General features: G+C 34.4%; 3 protein-coding genes across 3 annotated transcripts; 2 read left to right on the top strand and 1 right to left on the bottom strand.

The window, feature by feature from the left end:
* Positions 1-341: 341 nt before the first annotated feature.
* On the top strand, positions 342-7,683 carry LOC130622642 (zinc finger protein zfp-1-like). The gene is made up of 10 exons (XM_057438128.1): positions 342-591; positions 3,002-3,081; positions 3,664-3,718; positions 3,795-3,904; positions 4,557-4,660; positions 4,739-4,829; positions 4,912-5,666; positions 6,134-6,225; positions 6,352-6,857; positions 7,476-7,683. The coding sequence occupies exons 1-10, from the start codon at positions 480-482 to the stop codon at positions 7,485-7,487; spliced, it is 1,917 nt and encodes a 638-aa protein (XP_057294111.1). The 5' UTR covers positions 342-479; the 3' UTR covers positions 7,488-7,683.
* A 3,191-nt stretch (positions 7,684-10,874) lies between these two features.
* LOC130622597 (lens fiber membrane intrinsic protein-like) lies at positions 10,875-17,057 on the top strand. Its single transcript, XM_057438071.1, has 3 exons — positions 10,875-11,342; positions 15,849-16,180; positions 16,765-17,057. The coding sequence occupies exons 2-3, from the start codon at positions 15,856-15,858 to the stop codon at positions 16,914-16,916; spliced, it is 477 nt and encodes a 158-aa protein (XP_057294054.1). The 5' UTR covers positions 10,875-11,342; positions 15,849-15,855; the 3' UTR covers positions 16,917-17,057.
* A 1,710-nt stretch (positions 17,058-18,767) lies between these two features.
* On the bottom strand, positions 18,768-19,825 carry LOC130621425 (late cornified envelope-like proline-rich protein 1). Its single transcript, XM_057436710.1, has 2 exons — positions 19,472-19,825; positions 18,768-19,200 (listed from the first exon to the last, which is right to left on the bottom strand). Exons 1-2 carry the CDS (start codon positions 19,533-19,535, stop codon positions 18,896-18,898), a joined length of 369 nt encoding a protein of 122 aa, XP_057292693.1. The 5' UTR covers positions 19,536-19,825; the 3' UTR covers positions 18,768-18,895.
* Positions 19,826-20,103: the final 278 nt, after the last annotated feature.

Below are 20,103 nucleotides of genomic sequence, written 5' to 3'. Positions count from 1 at the left end.
TGTTATATTATATTTGGTATGTGGTTTATCACGTTGGTGGCAGCTTGAAATGCTATAATCAATTTTGTTTAAGGGAGCGTCAGAGAAACATTAAAAGGCTCTAAAATATATTTATTTAATAACTACATTACATTAACCTCATAAAATTACGCGAATAAATTTAAAGCTAGAAATTAATGAGTTAATATGAAATATACATCAGAAGTGAAAAAAAATTATGAAAAACAGATTTATGAACATATCCCCCGTTTCATAATCTAGCATGGAAGCTTCAGGGCTGGCCATGTGTTCTAACAAAAAATTATGTTCATAAACGTATGAATGACAAACTTGGTAGATATTTCAAAAAGTTTACAAGCAATGCGCAAGCGGCAAGTAGAGAAATGAGGGGCAAACAAGATTATTATAGCACATGGAAGTGGGTTCTGTTATTAAATTAATATTGGAAATATAAGAAACTTGCCAAAGTAATGTAAGATATGGTGCGTGAAATGGTAGGGGGCTGCTGTGTATGCCTCGACGAAAGAGGTTGGAACGAAAATCCCTTGGTCTACTGTGATGGAAGTGGCTGCAATGTAGCAGTGCATCAAGGTCTAGCTGGCATTTGCATTTCTTTTTCTCTAATATGTATCTTTTATGTCACGTAGCATATAGTTGACATAAAATATTTAAAATAGTATGCATTGAGATTATCCAATGCAAAATAAAATCACCATGGTACAGCTCTGGGCAGTTTCTTTTACGAGGGTTCTGACTCTCGCCAGAAACGTGGCAAGATCCACGGGGCTGTCGGCGACTTTCAGCGACTTTCAGCGTTTTAAAAAAAAATCAACCCGAATCAACCTGAATCAACCCAAAACAACATTTTTTAAACATTTATTACCATGATGTATGATTTATTCTTTCAATGTCGAGCAGTGGTGTAGTGGATGCTAGACTTAAATCTCTGGTTATGACGGAGGGTTAGTAAATGAAATAAGAATGCATATATTTATATTAACAAAAATGTTTGTCTTCTGTGTATTAACGAAACCCGTAGATTCTTTACAGTACAGCTACGGTTAAGGTACCCAATACCAAACATAAACATAACGGTAGACTAATAGTCATATACTCAACAGTGGAGGTTCTGAAAAAACTTGTTTTTATATCATTTATTCAATAGATATAGCTGTAATAAAAATCAACAAATAATTAACGGAGAGTAAAACGACAAAATAGCACCTTCCTTCTTCACAACAAAATTTAAATGAGAACAATGATCTATGCGTACATAGCATTTCGGGCGCAATTCAGGCAGGCCCAGGCTTTTCCGGGTGGTTACAGACAAAAAACTCCGAAAAATGCCTGCGGCCGCCCTAACATATATGGCGTTTTCGGCAAGTCGACACTCTTGTTTTTAAGTGTGGAAAGACTCTGGAAAAATATCAGGCTTTAACTGTTCTCATCTGACAAAAATTTCAAATTAAAAAGACATCTTACCCAAGACATAGATTTTTTGAGGCGCTGTCTAGAATACTTATTGAAACACAAAATGTTTAAATGGTACTTGTTCTTAGATCAGAGTACGAGGGTGCCAATAAGTTTGATAAATATTACAAGGAATTGCATTTCAAGAATGTCATGGACAAGTTCGGGAAAGTGCAGGCGGTTTCGGAGGACAACCAACAATTTAATTTAAAAAGTCGTCTGAACTCACCCTTATATATGGAGGCATTTGCAGCTTATCGGAACCCTCCTATTCGGGTTAACAACATTAAATTTTAAAAGAGAAAAAAAAACTTGGGGAAAATGAATGGCATATTTGGATTTACCAGCAAAAATTATATAACATAGAAAGTGTTGAATATTTACCATGTGACTATCAGAACAAGATTTATAAAACAAAGTTTTTAAATTTTATAAGAATTTAACCATAATATTCAATTGCAGTAAAACATTTTCAGCCAAATAAACCCCAAAACAATGAATAAAACAGGGAGCATAGCATTAAAAGCTCCAGCCCTATAAATTCATGTTGGCATTTAGCATTGACATACTATGTTTGGTCGTAACACTAAAAGAGCAACTTAAGGGAATTTTGGTACTTTTTTATTATTTTTTAATTTTTAATTCGCTCATGCTTTTAAAAATATAAAAGCTCGGAGCGCACAATTTATTGCAAAGTTGCTTTTTTCTTGTTCAAAGACCTTGTGCGTTATGTTTTTATTGAAGTCTTGTTTTGTGCACTGTAAAAACAACTATAGAAAAATTTTATTGTCATCAGGGTCTGTCTCGATAGCCTCTGCGACAACCTGTACCTTACTTAATCTGCTAGAAAATATTCTACTAAATATTAAAATATGACTGGATTAAAAAAGACACTTGACAGATGTTTTATTGTGTTGTACTGGTGGACAATGTTGTTGGAAGGGCCAATGTAAGCTGATGTAGTGTATGGAAATTGATGGTTTGGCATGGATTGTAGCTTTTTTTGTAGATTAATGCGTTTTCATAGATTGAAATCCTTAAACAGGGTTCGAATTACTATGTTGCAATTTGCAAGTTGCCAATAGTGTCTTTGCGAATCATTTTACAATAAAAATGTTAAAATTGCATATCCCGTTTTTTATAAACTATAATGGTTGTTGCAACAAAATAACCATTAACAAATCAATGGCAAGTGGCTTACAGTGCTTCCAGTCCAAATGTAAAGAGGTTTTCTCTTCACAGACAGGAATTGTTTGCAAATTGACATTATATTTCTTTCTTGTTTTGTATATAGCTATATGTTGAGCTAAGTGTCACAGTTTGTGCAGATATTTTAACACCAAGGTGTTGTGATGATGCTGTATAGTTGTTTCCAGTGATTTTTAATGCCCTTTTCTATCCCATCATCTATTAAGTATATCACAAAAATTGATTATTGGTGTGCCATGTTTACTTTGCTTCCAGTTGACTACCCTTACATATAACAACCTTTAATTCTCTTTGGTGTTTAATTGTGTTTATTCTATTGTAGCTTGTTATGGCATTGTTAAAGTTCCAAGTGGTCCTTGGTTTTGTTGCAAATGTAGATCTCAAGAAAGAGTTGCCAGGGTGGTAAGTGATTTATTTTTCAGTGTAGTTCAGTTACATGGCTTACTCTATTTGGTTTGGTCTGTTGCAAACATATTATGGAGCGTTCACATATTACGTAATCAAATAGGGAGGGCAAACTACTTTACCCCTTGGTCAAGTAGTTTGATGACATAAGCAATCCAAAAAAAATTAACACCATATTTTATCATGAGTGTGAAAAATACTAAAATATAAAACTTTTAATAATTTTTTACGGATATTTTTGTTTTCTTAGGGGAGGGTAGTTAAGTTGATGATGACGTAATTCTGGGATGGGGTCAACCAAATGAGTGATTTCCATTAGAATTTGTTAAATACATTAGAGATTGAAGTCTCAAACGAAACCAGACTTCCATCACAGGTCACTTGGTCTGGAAGATTATTCCACACTTTTGCAGGTCTAAGAGGGAAGGCTTTTTTGCCAAATTCTGTGTTGACCAAGGGAAGTGTGAACCTGTTGTTTGAAGCTCCTCTTGTTAGATATTTGTTTAAACCCAGGATCATAGCCATGCAGCGTAGCAAAAAGGAGTTGTTAACCCGATCATTTCTTTTACTTGTTTTTAGAAATGTGAACTATGTCCTTCAAAAGAAGGTGCACTAAAAAGAACAGATAATGTTGGTATGTCCCCGAACCTACTGTTAGACTGCAATTTATTAATCAATATTTATTTCACAGCATGCGATTTTTGTTACAGGTTGGGCTCATGTTGTTTGTGCACTGTACATACCTGAAGTGCGTTTTGGTGATGTCAGCACAATGGAGCCCATTATATTTTCATCGGTGCCTCATGAAAGATTTCTGAAGGTAAACAAGCATACAAAGTGAAACTGAGATTTTGATTAAAAGTCATGCACTTAGCAAATCTGACTAGGCTAAAAATTCGGAAAGTAAAACAATAAATATGTACTTAATTTTGAATAATGTAACAAGGCTTAGGGAAGACTTTTAGATTGTGGTTTTTAACACTTCGAACATTTGTGCTTTACGGCAATTATAAAATATCTTAAAACATCAACAATTTTTTCTCTTATAGGCTCCAAAAATCCTGATTTTTTTTTGTTTAGCTTTCGTTACATTTTAACTAGAGAAAAAAAAGTCAAACTGTAAAAAATAATGATGTCGTTTTTACTGTTTTTGATTATTTGGAATTAATGCTGGCAGTGTGCGGTGGCGTTGTCATTGTTAAAATCAAAACAATGAAACTATCGCGAATTTTGTAACATAAGCAAGTGCAATTAAAGGCTACCTTATTTCAATAAATTGGCTTAAAAAGCATTAAAATTGTGAAAAAGTATTTCATTTATGAAAACAATTCTTCGCGGAAATTAATTAATCTAAGGTATTTCCTTAGTCTCCAAAAAATCATTTTTTCTTTCGTTTTTTTCTTTCCTAACTTTTAAAGATCTTTCGATAAACGTAATATAACTTTTGGTGTTAACATTCTTTTATATCATAGACTTGTTACATTTGTGAGGAAAATGGTCGAGAAAGTAAAACCTCCAATGGTGCTTGCATGAATTGCCATAAAGCAGGCTGCAAATTGTCATTTCATGTAACTTGGTGAGATGGTGTTTTTGTTGTTGTCATTTAAAAAAACAACGTAAATACATGTAGTAACAGAATTTCTGTTTATTTTAGTGCCCAGTCCAAACGGTTGCTATGTGAAGAGGCTAGTGTAAATGGGCATGTACAATATGTTGGCTATTGCTCTACTCATTGGTCACGCAGGGTACTTTACGTTAGCGTATTTATCTTATATTTCATTTGAAATAAACACCTTGTATGATTTACTACTTCTTTTTACCTTTTAGTTTAAGCAGCCGTCTGTAACACCTCACATTACTGAAGCTGAAGTTAAAACACACGCGAAAGAGCGCAAGGGGCGATCACGAACTGACAGCACGTCGAGCAACACTTCTGTTGAAATTGTGAAGCGCGGCCGGAAACCGAAACTCGTAGACGTCGTTTCGCTAGATGATAAATCGTCAGACAATAGACTTGAAGCAATTTCACCAGTAACGGCTGACGAAGCTGTATTTGAAAACCACCCAAGTAGCAAAGCTGCTGCCGTTCCCAACGGACAAGCGTCGTGTAAAGAGAGTGCTAGCTCGCATTCTTTCTCCGTAAATGGAATATTAAGTAATGACAAGTCGAAAATGAGCTCTCCTTTAAACACGCCTGTCACGAACCACCTAAAAGACAGTTCGAAGCCTTTTGACGTAAGCGGCCCGACCAACGTGCACGACAAAAAGGAATCACAAAGTAGACACAAGTCTGAACTAAAAATTAGAAAATCTAGCGAAAAAGAGAAGCTAAAAAAGTTGAAAAACAAAATAAATGGCTATAAGGAATTAAATAAAGAAAAGAAGAAGGACAAAGAGATTTTAAGTAAAGATGTAGAAAGAAAGAAAAAAGATAAACATATTGAAAAAAGCATTGAGAAAAAGGCAAAGGGTCACGCTAAAGAGAAGATCAATGAAAAGAAACGTAAATTCCCACAACCGTCACAGCTCGGTTTGTTAGAAAATGGAAAAGTCAGCTCTTGGGACAGCGTCACTCCAAAATAGTAGGTGATTTAATTATCTAGCCCTGCTAGAGCTTACTCCTTGATTTAATGTATAGTTAAATCGTTAAAGTATTTTCAGTGAAGTGCGTAATCTGTGCTCGTGTGGAAAAAAACATTCGTGCATCCAAAAAATAAGATTTGTTAAGAGTCCCCACATGCTAAAATTTTATCAAGTTAGTATCAAGTACTAAATACGGACGAGTTAAACTATTAATGCACATTTTTCTTCTTCACGTCTGTAGATCGTCTAAAAGGAATGAGGGTAGTAACGGGGCTTTAAAGGATACTAACCCTTATGTTTGCCATAAAACTGCCTGTTTTTTGTCTAGGCTTTAGTTCATGCTTAAAAGTACATGGCCACCAGGATTATGTGCAATAAGGATTTATATCAGTCAAAGCCGGGTTTTCCCTGCGAATGTGCAGTTAGTCCGTTTTTCACAACCTGTTTTCATCTCATTTTGCTTTAGTGATGAACCCCCAGATAATTTTCAACAATTTCTTGAACACCAATGGAACCAAAGTGCACAATTTCTTACTGCGAAAGCGGAACACTTCGATGGTATGTGTACATATTTTGTATTCATTTTCAGTTTGTGAACAAGTACCGACTGTCATCATCCCTCTTATTCTCTCAACTGTACATTTAATTTATGTGGTTCCACATATGTTTACTATAACTTTTCAGTTGCTTCTTTGTTGGGTTGTCTGCACCAGTTAAAAGCTGATAATACGAAACTAGAGAAAAAACTACTAAGCTTACAGTCCAGGCGTGATCGCCTACTCGGAGTAAATGCTCGTTTAGCTGCGTCCATAACAGAATCTAACTTGCTTGGAAATGGGAAGATTCAAAGTCCTTTGTCGTCAATGTTGTCTAAACTCAACGATTCACCAACGGCATCGAAGCCAAAGAAAAGTAAGAAGTCTCAAAAAAAATCGCCTGAGCTGGACCACCACAATGCAGCGTCTCCCGATCTCGCTCTGTTGGCGGCAACAAGTGCAAGGCTTGGAGGCTCTTCCAGGGACACTTTCGCAGATTTGTCTGTACCTTCTGACGAGAAGCCACCCACCTTGCAACATACTGAACATAATACGTTGATGCAACCCGATGCCACGTCGCATATACATGGCGAGCTCATACCGAACCGAAGTAATTTTCACGCTCAAATGGATTTCTTAGCAAACTCTTCAACGGTAAGTTAAATTTCAAATTGTTTTATGTAAATATAGCTGCTTTTTTTTAAAAATTAAAACGATCATATGCTTACCTTAATTCATGAAATTTTCGCGCATTTGACTGCGCGAAAATTTGATGTGGGCGGAATATTTTTTTTAAACAGGGCTGCTAAGCCTTCTAAATCTTCTCCATAAGTAGTTTTTTAACAAATTTCTCTTAAAATCTCCTCAATTTTCATTTTACAAAACTGTATGGTTAGTTACATTCTTCAAAACACGTATAAATGCTACAGGGGTACAAAAATAATTTGTTCGTCACTTTAGGCATTCATTACCTTTGAAATTTCTTAAATATTCTCAATTTCTCTGGAAAAGATTCTTCTGGAAAAAGCTTCAAAAGTCATCAAAACTCCTGAAATTTGACTCTATAAAAAGAGTGACCTGAGGAGAAAGTGCACAAAAGTTATATGGCGCAAAACTAAAAAAAAAAAATGAACAATGACATTTAACACAGAATTAATAATAAAATTGAAGATCATTAATAATCACAAGCGTCAAATTTAGCTGCACGAAATTTAAATGCACGAAAGATCTAACGTTTTAACGTAGTTTTAATTTCCCTGCTAATTTTTGTAGAAACAGCGTTGAACGTGGACTTCAACACAGTACCATACAGATAGACAGACGGTGATGCTAAAGTGATAAATACATGGATTCTGAAGGTACAATTGGAATTGCTAGAACCATTTTCAGGGTGGATATCAAAATTAAAATTAAAGTAAAATTTTTATGAAAATATGAAATGTCTGTAACTGGTGTTGTGAAATACTTATTTTATTCGCGACTTGTTTTTATTTTGAATTTTTTGTTGTATTCCTAAAGAGTTTGTTACGACTTACAATTTGTGAATGCTTTACGTTATCGGCTCCCCACATCAGACCTATACTGTTTTCGTTGTCAAATAAAAATCCTACCACTGACTTTCACTCCGTTGCTTTTTCCTAGGGACCATTGAGTTACTGTATTTGTTTATAATGAAGTGAAGGAAATAAGCTAGCGTTTTACGTTTTCTCGTATCGGTATATTGGATATTAAAAGATGCATATTTTATCACCCGGTTTTTTCTTATTTATGAATAGATCATTGTAAAATAAGAAGTTTTTTATTCTTCTATAGCGTACACTGTAAATAAAAAACGCGGATATATATATGTACAAAGATATAGCATTAAGGTGTTCAAAAAATGTTGTTGGTATTTTGTTTTTATTCATCTAGCCCTTTAATGTTTCTTCAAAAAACCAGTCTTGTTTTTATAGTACTATTCGCTTTCCTTATCTTAAATCTGATGTATTAATGAAGTTATCAGTAATTGCATATCAATTAGGAGCCGCAACAAAATAACTGAACAAGGCAATGGCATGATACATTGATTATGTGCAATTCCAAGAAAATTCATGTTTTTCTTTCTTTAAACATGCAGAAAATGTTAGGAATTTGCAAAATATTGCCGGAAATATCGGCAATTTCTTTATTTTGTCAGGGAGATGTCAGGAATTTTAAATTTAAATGGTCAATGGAAAGATTTTCGTATTTCAAAATATCGGTAAGGATTTAATTTCACCCGTTCTTGAAGACATTTGTTTTTTACAGAATGCTAGTGAGGTTACATTTTTAGGGTAATTCAAATTTCGGCCGAAAATACCGCAACAATAAGGGAAATGTCAGCAAAATAGATGCTAACTTTGAGTGGACACCCAGACTTGCCATCTGCGTGCTGTTTTCTATGTGATTAGCAAGTTTTTCTGATTATGCCGTTGTGTTTATTGCAGGGCGGCAAAATTTAAAACACGTAAGTTCGTAAAAAAATGAACGCAAATTTGCCCGTCTGAATAAAGTCAATAAAAATATGGCATTTTATACTTCGTGTATCTGTACCACGTCTATAAAATCGTGCAGAAAAAGTTCATATATGAGAACGTCGATTAAAAAACGTCTCGAAAAATCACTAGAAAAACATTTTTTGAATTTCCGCGCCCGAAGGCATAGGAAATTCTTTAAAACCGTCGTTTTTTTCTTTCGGAGCATTTTTTGAGAAAAAATCGACCCTGGGATTTCACGTTGCTCCGTCACAGATGTAAACTTCGTACCCAAGCTCCTTAACGACGACTGGGAAGTCTCGTATTGACGTTTCAGGCTAAAATTGGTATTTGTTTTCGACAAAATTTGGCACAGTTAACAAAAAAAGTATGCTGAACATAATGGTGACATGATAATTTTGATTTTTGTCACCTAAATGTCATTTTAGGCCAAAATTGGTCCAAAAATTAGAACTACTTTATTTTCAACAAAATTTGGCACAGTTAACAAATAAAGTATGCTGAACTTGATGGTGACATCAAAATTTTGGTTTTTTTCCACCTTAAATGACATTTTAGGCCAAAATTGGTCCAAAAATTAAAACTACTTCATTTTCAACAAAATTGGCAAAGTTAACAAAAAAAGTATGCTGAAAATGATTATGGTACAAAAGTTTGATTTTTTGTTACCTAAATGTCATTTTAGGCCAAAATTGGTTCAAATGGCCACCTTAAATGTCATTTTAGGCCAAAATTGGTCCAAAAATTAAAACTACTTTATTTTCCACAATATTTGGCACAGTTAACAAAAAAAGTATGCTGAACATGATGGTGACATCAAAATTTTGATTTTTTGCCACCTGAAATGTCATTTTAGGCCAAAATTGGTCCAAAAATTTAAACTACTTTATTTTCGACAAAATTTGGCACAGTTAATAAAAAAGTATGCTGAACATGATGGTGGCATCAAAATTTTGATTTTTTGCCACCTGAAATGTCATTTTAGGCCAAAATTGGTCCAAAAATTTAAACTACTTTATTTTCGACAAAATTTGGCACAGTTAATAAAAAAGTATGCTGAACATGATGGTGGCATCAAAATTTTGATTTTTTGCCACCTGAAATGTCATTTTAGGCCAAAATTTATCCAAAAATTAAAACTGCTTTATTTTCGACAACAATTGACACAGTTAATAAAAAAAGTATGCTGAAAATGTTGGTCACATCAAAATTTTGATTTTTGTCCACTAATGCCGTTTAAGACCATAAACGTTTCAATCGCAAGACTTTCAACCATGAATGATGGGCTGTATTTTTTGTTAGCAATTTCTTTTAAAATGTGAGTTTAATGACACGTTTCGTTTTGTTTGCGTTTGTTGTAAGATATGTTACTGGTGTGCTTTATCTTCAGAGGTTCATGCACCAAACCCCTTCGAATGTTTGGCACAACAACACAACGAATTAGCAGGTTTTCATTAAATATTTTGGTAGCGCGCGGAAATTCTTAGAGCCCCCAGGGCTTCTTGTTTTACTTGATTTGTATTATGGACAGGATAATCTGCAACCTCGACCCCAAGGACTCTCTTTCTCCTTTTGACATCGGGACTCGTTGTCCCGGTACTGAAAAGAGACAAGAAGTACTGGGATCGATATTGCTTACAATTTGCTATGTTTTCGTCAAGAGCTGTATAAAGCGCATATTTAAACAATTAAACGATCCCGGAGAAACTTTTTTGGAAACATTTCATTTTCACTTTTATCTTTTTTAATGCTGAATCCGTCTAATTTTGCAAAATCTAGTCTTTACCCAATCCATGTTTATTTGACTCATAAATCCAGATAAATTTACTTAAGGTGTAAAGGCAGTTTAAGTTTGTAAAATTTAGTCAATAAAAATTGCAGGTGACTATAATAATTTTACAATAAAATTTCTTTTGTCGCCATTATTTAACGATATGGTACCATTATCTTTTTAAGAGCACAAAACAAACAAGTCCAGAGAGTAAGTAGAATAAACCTCTTTGTCTCCAAATAATATTTTTAAGCCAACCTCGCACCAAGAGCTTTTTTCTCTCTGTGACAATCCCATCAGGCCAGAAAATATATATTTCTTCTCACCGATAGTATAAGAGGAAAAGAGCCCCGGGGACGAGTTTGCTTTTTTAGAAGTGTGGAGAACCTTCTTTTTTTCTTCCCGACGTGTCGATATCAAAGAAGAAGAAAAAGGCCTGTAGTCGAGGTTAGGAAAACTAATACATTGGGATCAATGTTTTAAGATTAAACCGAGAATGCTGCATTTTTTGCAAATATTACACTTCGACCAAAATATGTCCAAAATGTTCAACTGCATGGGAGTGTTAACCCGGCTTGAAAGTTTTATTTGAGCCTACAAAGACTTCTTGAAATCCGCATCAATTCAACATATGGACACGTATCAGACTTTATAAATCTAATTTTTCTTGAAATGAGGATCAGCCCTGTATTTTGACAAAAAATAAAAGAAATGATGAAGAGAAAAGAAATGGAACGATGTATATTTACACACCCAGTATATACAGCACTCCTCCACACAGTCTTATTTTAAGTTAATAAATAATTGATTTCAAATGAGATATAGTGTTGGGCGAAGAAGGAAGTAAATTTAAGGGTATGAAAAAATACTTTGTTTTTATACAAAACTACTGAGACCTGCTGAAAATGATATGTTAAAAATTGAAATTTAGCAAACCTTTTTAACCTAATATTTAAAAATATTGGAAATAATATTATTTCCATTATATCAGGAATTCCAATTTATCGCGGAGGCTCGTATGAAGTAATTTCAGCGAAGACCCTATGCTCCTTTGTTAAAGTGCTGAGCTTTTCGTTTTCATAGCCATGTTTACTTTTAAAAATAGGGAAATATTAAGATCTCTTCTTTTTAAACGTTATTTCATAAGCTGACATTTGGACGGTATATAACATTGTTTTTCCCATTAAACACGAGACGTCTTAAACATGTCTTTAAAACGTCTTTTAAAGACTAGATGAGACGCCTCTAAGACGTCTCTGACCCGTCTAAAAGCGTAACTACTAAAGGCGTCTTTGAGAAACGTAAAAAGACGTCTTTTTGCGACGTGTTAAAGACGTTTTAAAGACGTTTAAGAGACGTTTCCGTACGTACCAAAACGACTTGAAGACGTCTTTATTTAGTCTCTTTTAAACTTTATACTGCCGAGGCAGGCCTGCTTCAAATTATTTTCGCCTATGCGTATTAGGATTTTAGTAATTTTAATTCTGATGGAGATGTGACAAACCAAAACAAAAAAAGGGTTAAGAAAACGATGATGAAGAATTTAATAGAAAATTTATATTTATATCATTTATATAAATAACCAGTTTAATAACAATAAAATAATATCACATACAAGCTTTTTTATAAGCAACGACAACGAAAACAAAATCATTACTTTCGGAAACTTTTCTTGTTCTAAAAAATGAATGTTCAATGAGCAACAGATAAGCAAAAATCAAGCATTTGAAGCTGTTTTGCTTATAAAAAGCGTGGATGTATAACACAAAATATACAGTGTAATAATGCTACAAAATTAAAATTGTTGACCATGAACAATAACAGTTAGTATCTTTAAAGGTTGTGTTGAACAACAGCGTCATTTTATTTTCGCCAATCAGTAAAACTTCGGTCTGAGCCCTGCTTGGGAAATGTGTCTGTCATATTGTGCACGTTGGATGATGTTTTTATTCTTTGAAGTTATATCCAAACAACCCTTTAATAAAATGCATTTCAGACATTACACCAATATATAAAGTAGCTACAAACTTTAAAACTTTAGAACATGTGTAACGTGCACTTGAAGGAGAAGGGATAGTGAAGGTAAAGCTAAGCATTTAAAGTATTATTTTCCCAAGTATTGATGAACCCTTATTCTAGTAAACAAAATTTATTTTCGTTTTTTTTTTTCACTGTCCTTCTTATTATTCTTTGAAAAAATAACCCAGGAGTTTATTAAAAAAATGTGTATTTTATTTCTAATGCTCCAGTTAAATCTATGTTACAATACCTAATTTTCCGTCTATTAGACAAAGATAGTCTGCGAGGTAACACCCTTGTAACAAGGGTGAGCAATGCCTAATTATTTTTAATATTTCGAGAGAACATTAGAAAAACTATAGATTAGAAAACTAGATTCAATGTTCCAGATTGGTACCTGGAACAGTATGAAGAGGAAATTTAAATGACTGAATAAAGCAATCAAAAATCGCCCTGTAGCCTGACACGCAGAAAAAATTAAGAGTTTGTAAAACACTCCCATAAATCTGCTGATCTTCCATATATCAGCCCATAACCGCACTTTGTTGACAATCTTGATAGGAAACTCTCAATGGTTATGTACTTTATAAATAAAGGCGAACTTATAACTATGTTGCAACAGCGAGTTTCGTTGTTTAGAAAGCTTGCAAAGAAATTTTGATAAAAAACAGAAGCAGCTAACAAAATATTTATTTTTTTATTACTATTTTTGAAAATTCATGTTAACATTTAAGAGTAGTCACGTCATGACAACGGAACACCCAGGGCTATTCTTGCCTCTTTTTCCATGGTGGCAAAAATGGAGCAGTTAAACAAGTGAAGGTCCCTTAGTTCATTTAGGATCACTTTTTTTTCAAGCTTGTGACAATTTTAAATTATAGAAGCATTTGGATTTGTTGGCAACTTAACTGTGAAACATTTTGGACATTATAAATAGTTAGCGTGTTTATGGTCGCAGCGCTGATTGACAGGTTTGAGGTCTCGCTGTCAGATATACAATAAGAGAAAACTGGTCCTGGGTTCGAGGTTGAAGAATAGATTACTTGAGGTAAATGTTCATAACCTATGACCTCAAATATAAATACGGGACTAAAAATGTCCTAGCTTTAAAATAAACATTAGAAGCCTTCATTTAAAAATGACTGTTTTTCCAACCTCGTCCCCAGCACTTGTTTATTTTTCATATTGGGACAGAATCCATCCCAGTGCAAGAAACTTAACATGTTCTGGGGACAAGGTTGTCGCTTTTTTTTATTCAACTAGTCAAATAATTTTGATGTTTTTGATGAAAATTAAACTGACGATTATTAAATTGTGCCACCTGCCAAGAACATTCTTTTTTGTATTTGTAGTGGGCACTTTGCGTTTAAGAAGTGTGGTATATTACCTACCAAAGTGCTGTTGTTCCCACTTCGTCCCCAGGACTTGTTAGTAGTTGGTACATAGGAACAACACGTACCACGTATTTCAGTAGATTTGTGGTCACGTGGTTACGTGACTTTTTGTTGTTCTAAGTTCATTTATGTTTTGTTTGTTGATACAGATTTATCACTTCATAGTATCACATCCGTCCTCAAAGAAAACTCTAAAGGCGGTGATCATGTAAAAATCGTATGCTTGCGGCATGCTCAGACTTGTAGAATTCGATTTTTAAAAACACGGACTGGTTCAACTTTTTCGATTAATCGAAACGTTTTTAGCCAATCAAAATGCTTAAAATTTGTACATCAAATGTTCATTCAGAAAAATGTGAGTTTCTATGTCAAGAATAAACGTTACTAGAAGATGTTTAAAAACAAAAACAAAAAATAAAAAAGAATTTAACGATATTTTTATCAAAAAAGAAAACTAAAATAATCTTCTCGCTCTGACCGAAACTTGTTTCGTAACATATAACACACTCCGTTTCTAATGTTTTCTTAATTTTTTAGTTGTTGTAATAATAGCTGTAACAGCAGCGAGTTCAACTCTGTCGAAAGGAAATTATCAAAAATCTGTTCAATTTATATTAATGCTCAACATAATGTCGATAAATCGAATTCGATTAATTGGATCGTGTATCATCACCTTGTTACCTGTTAAGTTTCGATTTTCATTTTAATGCTCAATATAATTTCGACAAATCGAATTCGATTAACAACTAAAATCTTAAGAAAGCATTAGAAACGAGCGTGTTATTTGTTACTTTTCTGTTAATAAGCTTCATTCACTGATAAAAATCTTGTTAATTTCTGTTTTATCCTTTTTTGACGACATGATGTTTTTAAAGTTCCTCTACTAATGTATAGAATAGAAATCCTCTCCTAGCTTCATTTAATCCGTTAAATTTCCGCTGAAAATCAATAAATCCAGCCCCAAAAGGAGAGTGTTTCATTAAAACTGACTCTTTCACTATCAAGTATAATGGCCTCTTTTGTACGGAACGCTGTCTTTTTGAGCAAATACTATAGCTGCCTTCCGGGATCTGTAACAATGATCTGAATTGCCGACTAGGGCTCGTTTCGGTTTTTGATGAAATTTAGCCTAGTAAACAAAAAAAAGGCATGATAAAAATTTACTGTTTTAGGCCAAATTTGGTCAAAAAATTAAAGAAGAAAGACACCCTGCAGAAAATCAAAAAGAGGGCAATCCGAGATTTTTCTATTTCTAAAACTTAGGTAAGTCCCCCAAAAAGTTAAAAGTTTAAAAAACCTATAAAAGCCTTAAGAAAGTATAAAACTTAAAATAAAAGTATGACCCATCATTGTGATATACGACAACGTGACTAAAACTTAAATTTGATTTTCAATTGACGCGCCAGCTTAAATGACAAACATTTGAATTTGGTCTTTCCAAAAGTAGATAATCAACAAACAAAAACAACATTGAAGCGTAGCTTAAATTTAGCGTCACTTATAAAAAAAGCGTGTATCCGAGTGGCACATAATAAAACAATAACCACGCAGAAAGTGAGTAAAGTGAGTATAAAATTTCACGTAATTGAGAACTCTACCCTGTAAGGCTTAATACATAATCACAGTCCCGATATTTACTTGCGCACGCATCTAAGTGGTTGCGTAATGTCCGATGCGCGTGCAGAAATGGAGGTAAAAATGTAAACAAACTAAGCCAAAAATTTATCTCCATTTTTGCGCACACAGGAAAAACACGGCACTATGATTGAGTGTATCCAATTTTTGCATATCGTTTAATAAAACAAGGCCTTGTCACGCCCACGTTGGTCTCTTACCCTTGTCCCTTAGGAGCTTTAAGCTTTTTGTATTTTGGCGGAACCAGAAAAAAAGCCAACATGCCGTAGGGACGAGTTTGTTCTGTATTTTTCAATTGTGTTTTGTTTACTAGTGTCGTGATGGTGAAAGTTGGGCAAGTTGCACTAATAGCCATAGCTGGATTGTCCCTTGTTTTTATCGCTGCATGTGTTGGAGGAAATGTGTGGACAAAAGTGGAGATAAGTATCAGAGGTTTTACATTCAAAGCTAATGCTGGTTTGTGGAAGACATGCCGAAATGATGAATGTGAAAATCGAAAAATCATACCAAGTTGGTTCAAGTCTGTCAGAGCCTTTGCAGTTTTAAGTTGTATGGCTAGTATTGGTGCAATCGTGATGTCTTTGTTGGGATTATTTACTGAGAAAGTGAAAAGTATTTTCGCTTCCGTATTTTTCGCGGCTGCAGGTAATGCCTTGATTAATTTATTTTAGTTAGTTAAAAATGGATCCTCTTTCTGATAGTAGAGCATTCATTTTCAGTACGGAAGGTCGTGGGTACTAAAGAATATAAAAGTGTGAAACGTTTTTTTCTGCTAAGCGTTTGACTTGATTTAGTTTGATATGTAAGGCGGCTGTCTGGTCAAGAGGTTGTACCCGCACAAAAGCCTATGGGCTTAATTTTTGTCGGAATTAAGACTTTTAATTTGAAAAACCCTCCCGTATAAAGGCCCATGGGCCTATAAATATGTTACTTAAACTTCAGAAAATGCGCCTATTTTTCAACATGTTTCGAGGGAAATTGAGCGTTATTACTTTTGTGTTTTAAATTTAGGGGAAGGGGAGGGGGAGGGGTGGTAAATATGTTAAACCTCCAGAATAAAGGCTCAGTTGGCCTAAACCCATGTATAAGGCATGTGCTTTTTAACAGTGTAGTTGTATATACGGGATAATAGAGTGATAAATAACAATAATAAAAAAAACACTGTAGTTGACCTAAAAGAACTAGCTAGGCCAAGTATTAAAAGTATTTAACTTCTTTTTAACTTCAAGCTGGTTGCATGGTCATAGCTTTGGTGGTGTTTGTCTCGAAAGTGGAGTCCACACAGGGTGGCTCTATCGGTTGGTCGTACATTATCGGTTGGATTGGCGTAGTGACTTCCATATTTGGAGTTATCCTTGGATTTATTGCTGCCAGTTTTTGAAATCATAGGATAGTAGTTTTTTACGAAGAATAATTGTGTAAACGTTTTTATTGTTTTATTCTTCATTAAATTTTTCAACTTGATTTTAGAGACAAAACTATAAAGCTGTAATACTTTTTAAAAACATTTTTTATACACATGCTTTATGATGTATTGTCATCGCGGATTTTGTTCGTAGATAGTGACTCTACACACCGCCAGCCGCTCCACGTCTTAACGTGTGTTCCACATTTAAGCAATTGCTCCATACCTTGCTCCCACTTCATTTTTATATAAGTCAAACAGTCCAAACACTTTACTTAAACTGTTGCTATAACTATGTTGTTTTTATTACAAATAAATAAGCAAAAAAAAATTCTTTATTTCATGCATTCTTGCATTGGACAATGGTTCCAGAATTGCTGACGTTAGAAATGACTATTTTTTTAAACTTTCTTACAAAATCCTAGATGTGACAATTTTAGAAATGCGATGTAAAAATCAAACTTTATCATAGTAAACGCCATGTCATTTCGTCATCACTGTATAAGAAATACCTAAGCAGGAGTATTTTTAAAATTAATCTTTGAATGAATTTTGTAATAAATATTAAGTACCTTGCATACAAGGAAAAAATTAAGCAATATAGATCACCGTAAATGAAGATATCCAAGTAGGAGAAAATACTAATTTGGTGAAGCTTGCTTTCGATCCTATTAGTCAATAATCAAACAATATAAGAGTGGAAAAAAGTGTATAAAAATAAAGTTCAGAACATGCATATTTGATATAGGTGAATATTTATCATGGCACATCCGTATTCAACTACTTTGTTCATCACCAAGCGGCTCCCAGTTCTGGGGACTACGGATCGAATCCCGCTTACTGCTTGACAGTATGTTAGTGATGAACAAAGTTGTTCTTCTTCAATATGACTTACACGCATTATACTCGCCCGTCATGATCAGAGATCTGATCGGGGTGAAGCATTCTCTGTTGAGAATGAAATACAGGTGTGCTATGATAAATATTCACCTATATGTATACACACCATCCGGATAAACTATCTGAGTTCATCGCTAACATATTGCCGCACGTAGTGTAGTGGGTTCGTCTGCGGTTCCCAGTTCTGGGGACCGCGGAGCGAATCCCGCTTACTGCTTGGCAGTATGTTAGTGATGAACAAAGTAGTTCTTCTTCAATATGCATATTTGAGCAAAAAAGTATTTATGCACACCGATAATAACCTAACCCTTGCAAAAATATAAGTCAGCAGCATTCTATGGTGAATGTTACATTACTTAGAATGCCTGGTGACGAGATTGCTAGCAGATAACGGTTTAAATATTTACACTAATGCCATCCGCAAGCAATTTTCAGGGCCGTTTTTTCAAACACCGTTTTTTCAGGCGGTAAGAAAACAATTGAGCACTATCTAAGCACCACCATTTTAGGATTTTGCTACCTAAATTAAGTAAAAGCGCATTTCCTGCACAATTCTCTCTCATATTTACTATGATTGACAAAATATTTACCCCATAATCTACGAAGCTACGACTCTGTTATTGTATTCACACTTTTCTCTTTCAAACGCAAGAGAAAAATGCACGGCTATCGGCTGGTTTATCATAAAAATTTGGTCGTGTAAATTTAGGGGATAATTATATAGAAGCGGAGTAGAAGGAAAATTATAACGAAATTAAAAAGAGTATCTTATATTCCTGTGACGGAAAACTGTTGCATTTGTTTTGAACAGGGAAGCCGCTATTACACGGGTCAATGAATATGCGCGTAGAGAGAGAAACATTACAATATTTTAAATACATCCGTTTCCGGTTAATTTAATTCAGCAATCACACTCTGGATGATTTTGTTAACAAAAATGCAGCAAATTGTACATTCTATTTAATCTACGTTTTAAAGGAGAATATTACAAAATATTCCCACAAGAAGCAAAATATCTTTAACCGCGTAGTACATTTCCCTACTTTCACCAGTATTTACTTCTTTTTGCCATTAAAGGGACCAGTACAACATGTTGTGGGACAAGTTGGGCCACATGTAGTTGCACATTGAGGTGGGCAAGGACATTGTGGGCATGGTGGAAGAGGACATGGACAAGGTGGTGGAGTTATTGGTGGACATGGACAAGGAGGTAGAGGGCATGGTGGACATGGGCGTGGTGGACAGGTTGGGGGACAAATTGGTGGGGAGACACTCTGGGTAGTTTGTGTGCCAGCTTGGATGCAGCAGTTCGGTGGACATCCAGTGGGTGGACAAGGCTGTGGACAAATAGGTGGACAATCTAAATAAATATACAAAATAGATATTAAAAATTCAAATGATAAACAATAAATACATCCTTATAATTCGTATGATGTCACTCAAAGAGACAAGTCACAAAATATCGAAACATAGGAATATTGAAATATTGAAGCATCTTAAAGCCGGGTGCTAACCTCCATACAGGATCAAAAAATTTGCTTTCAAGAATCATCAAGGCTTAGACATAAAAAGTAATTTCGCAAACGTAAGCAGTGATGCAATGAAACTAATCATTGAAAAAAAAAACTTACTTTGCATATACGCCGATGCAATTAAACAGCTAAAAAAGAAAAGTGTTGCGTGCAATTTGGCCATGTTAGCTCTCTTCTTTGCTGAACCTTCGACGTGTTAACTTCGCTTTGATCTAACGTTACTGTTTGGAAAAAGTTTAATTCTTTTTAACAGTGATTTCAAAGTGTGATGTGATTGGTTAGAATTGAAATCTTTCGCTTGCTTCACTAACTACACGTTTCACTTTGAGCATAAAAGGGAAGTTTCATTGCATCATTGCCCTAAAGAGCATGATGTTCTAATGCACCATTTGTCAAATAATTATAGCAGGTGTAAAATCATTGAAGTGGAAAGAACAATTCTCTTGCATATACAAAAAAGAATGTACAAAGGTTACAAAACCTAGTTCAGTTCACCTTGAAACGATCAAATCAAAGTTAATTACATTTACATATTTACGCAAGATTTGATGAGAGTTTAACACACATAACAAACTTTTTACGAATTCTCTCGACGACGTCTTTCGGAAAGTTCGTCAAAATCTTGCCTATAGTGCATCACTTTGATCAAGAAATATTAAACAAAAATGTTCTTGCGGTTTTTGCATACTGTTTTAGAATTTAAAGGCAAATTGCAGTCCGATATTCTATAC

Source organism: Hydractinia symbiolongicarpus, chromosome 12 (genome assembly GCF_029227915.1).
Source record: "Hydractinia symbiolongicarpus strain clone_291-10 chromosome 12, HSymV2.1, whole genome shotgun sequence".
NCBI classification, from domain to species: domain Eukaryota; kingdom Metazoa; phylum Cnidaria; class Hydrozoa; order Anthoathecata; family Hydractiniidae; genus Hydractinia; species Hydractinia symbiolongicarpus.
This window is presented reverse-complemented; position numbering and strand designations above follow the sequence as displayed.

Coding starts and splice junctions, on each gene's coding strand:
- LOC130622642 (XM_057438128.1), top strand. CDS start 480: ATGGTGCGTGAAATGGTAGGGGGCTGCTGTGTATGCCTCGACGAAAGA. Junction 4,661..4,738: donor TTGTCATTTCATGTAACTTG/GTGAGATGGTGT, acceptor TGTTTATTTTAG/TGCCCAGTCCAAACGGTTGC. Junction 4,830..4,911: donor CTACTCATTGGTCACGCAGG/GTACTTTACGTT, acceptor TTTACCTTTTAG/TTTAAGCAGCCGTCTGTAAC.
- LOC130622597 (XM_057438071.1), top strand. CDS start 15,856: ATGGTGAAAGTTGGGCAAGTTGCACTAATAGCCATAGCTGGATTGTCC. Junction 16,181..16,764: donor CGTATTTTTCGCGGCTGCAG/GTAATGCCTTGA, acceptor TTTAACTTCAAG/CTGGTTGCATGGTCATAGCT.
- LOC130621425 (XM_057436710.1), bottom strand. CDS start 19,535: ATGGCCAAATTGCACGCAACACTTTTCTTTTTTAGCTGTTTAATTGCA. Junction 19,201..19,471: donor TGCATCGGCGTATATGCAAA/GTAAGTTTTTTT, acceptor ATATTTATTTAG/ATTGTCCACCTATTTGTCCA.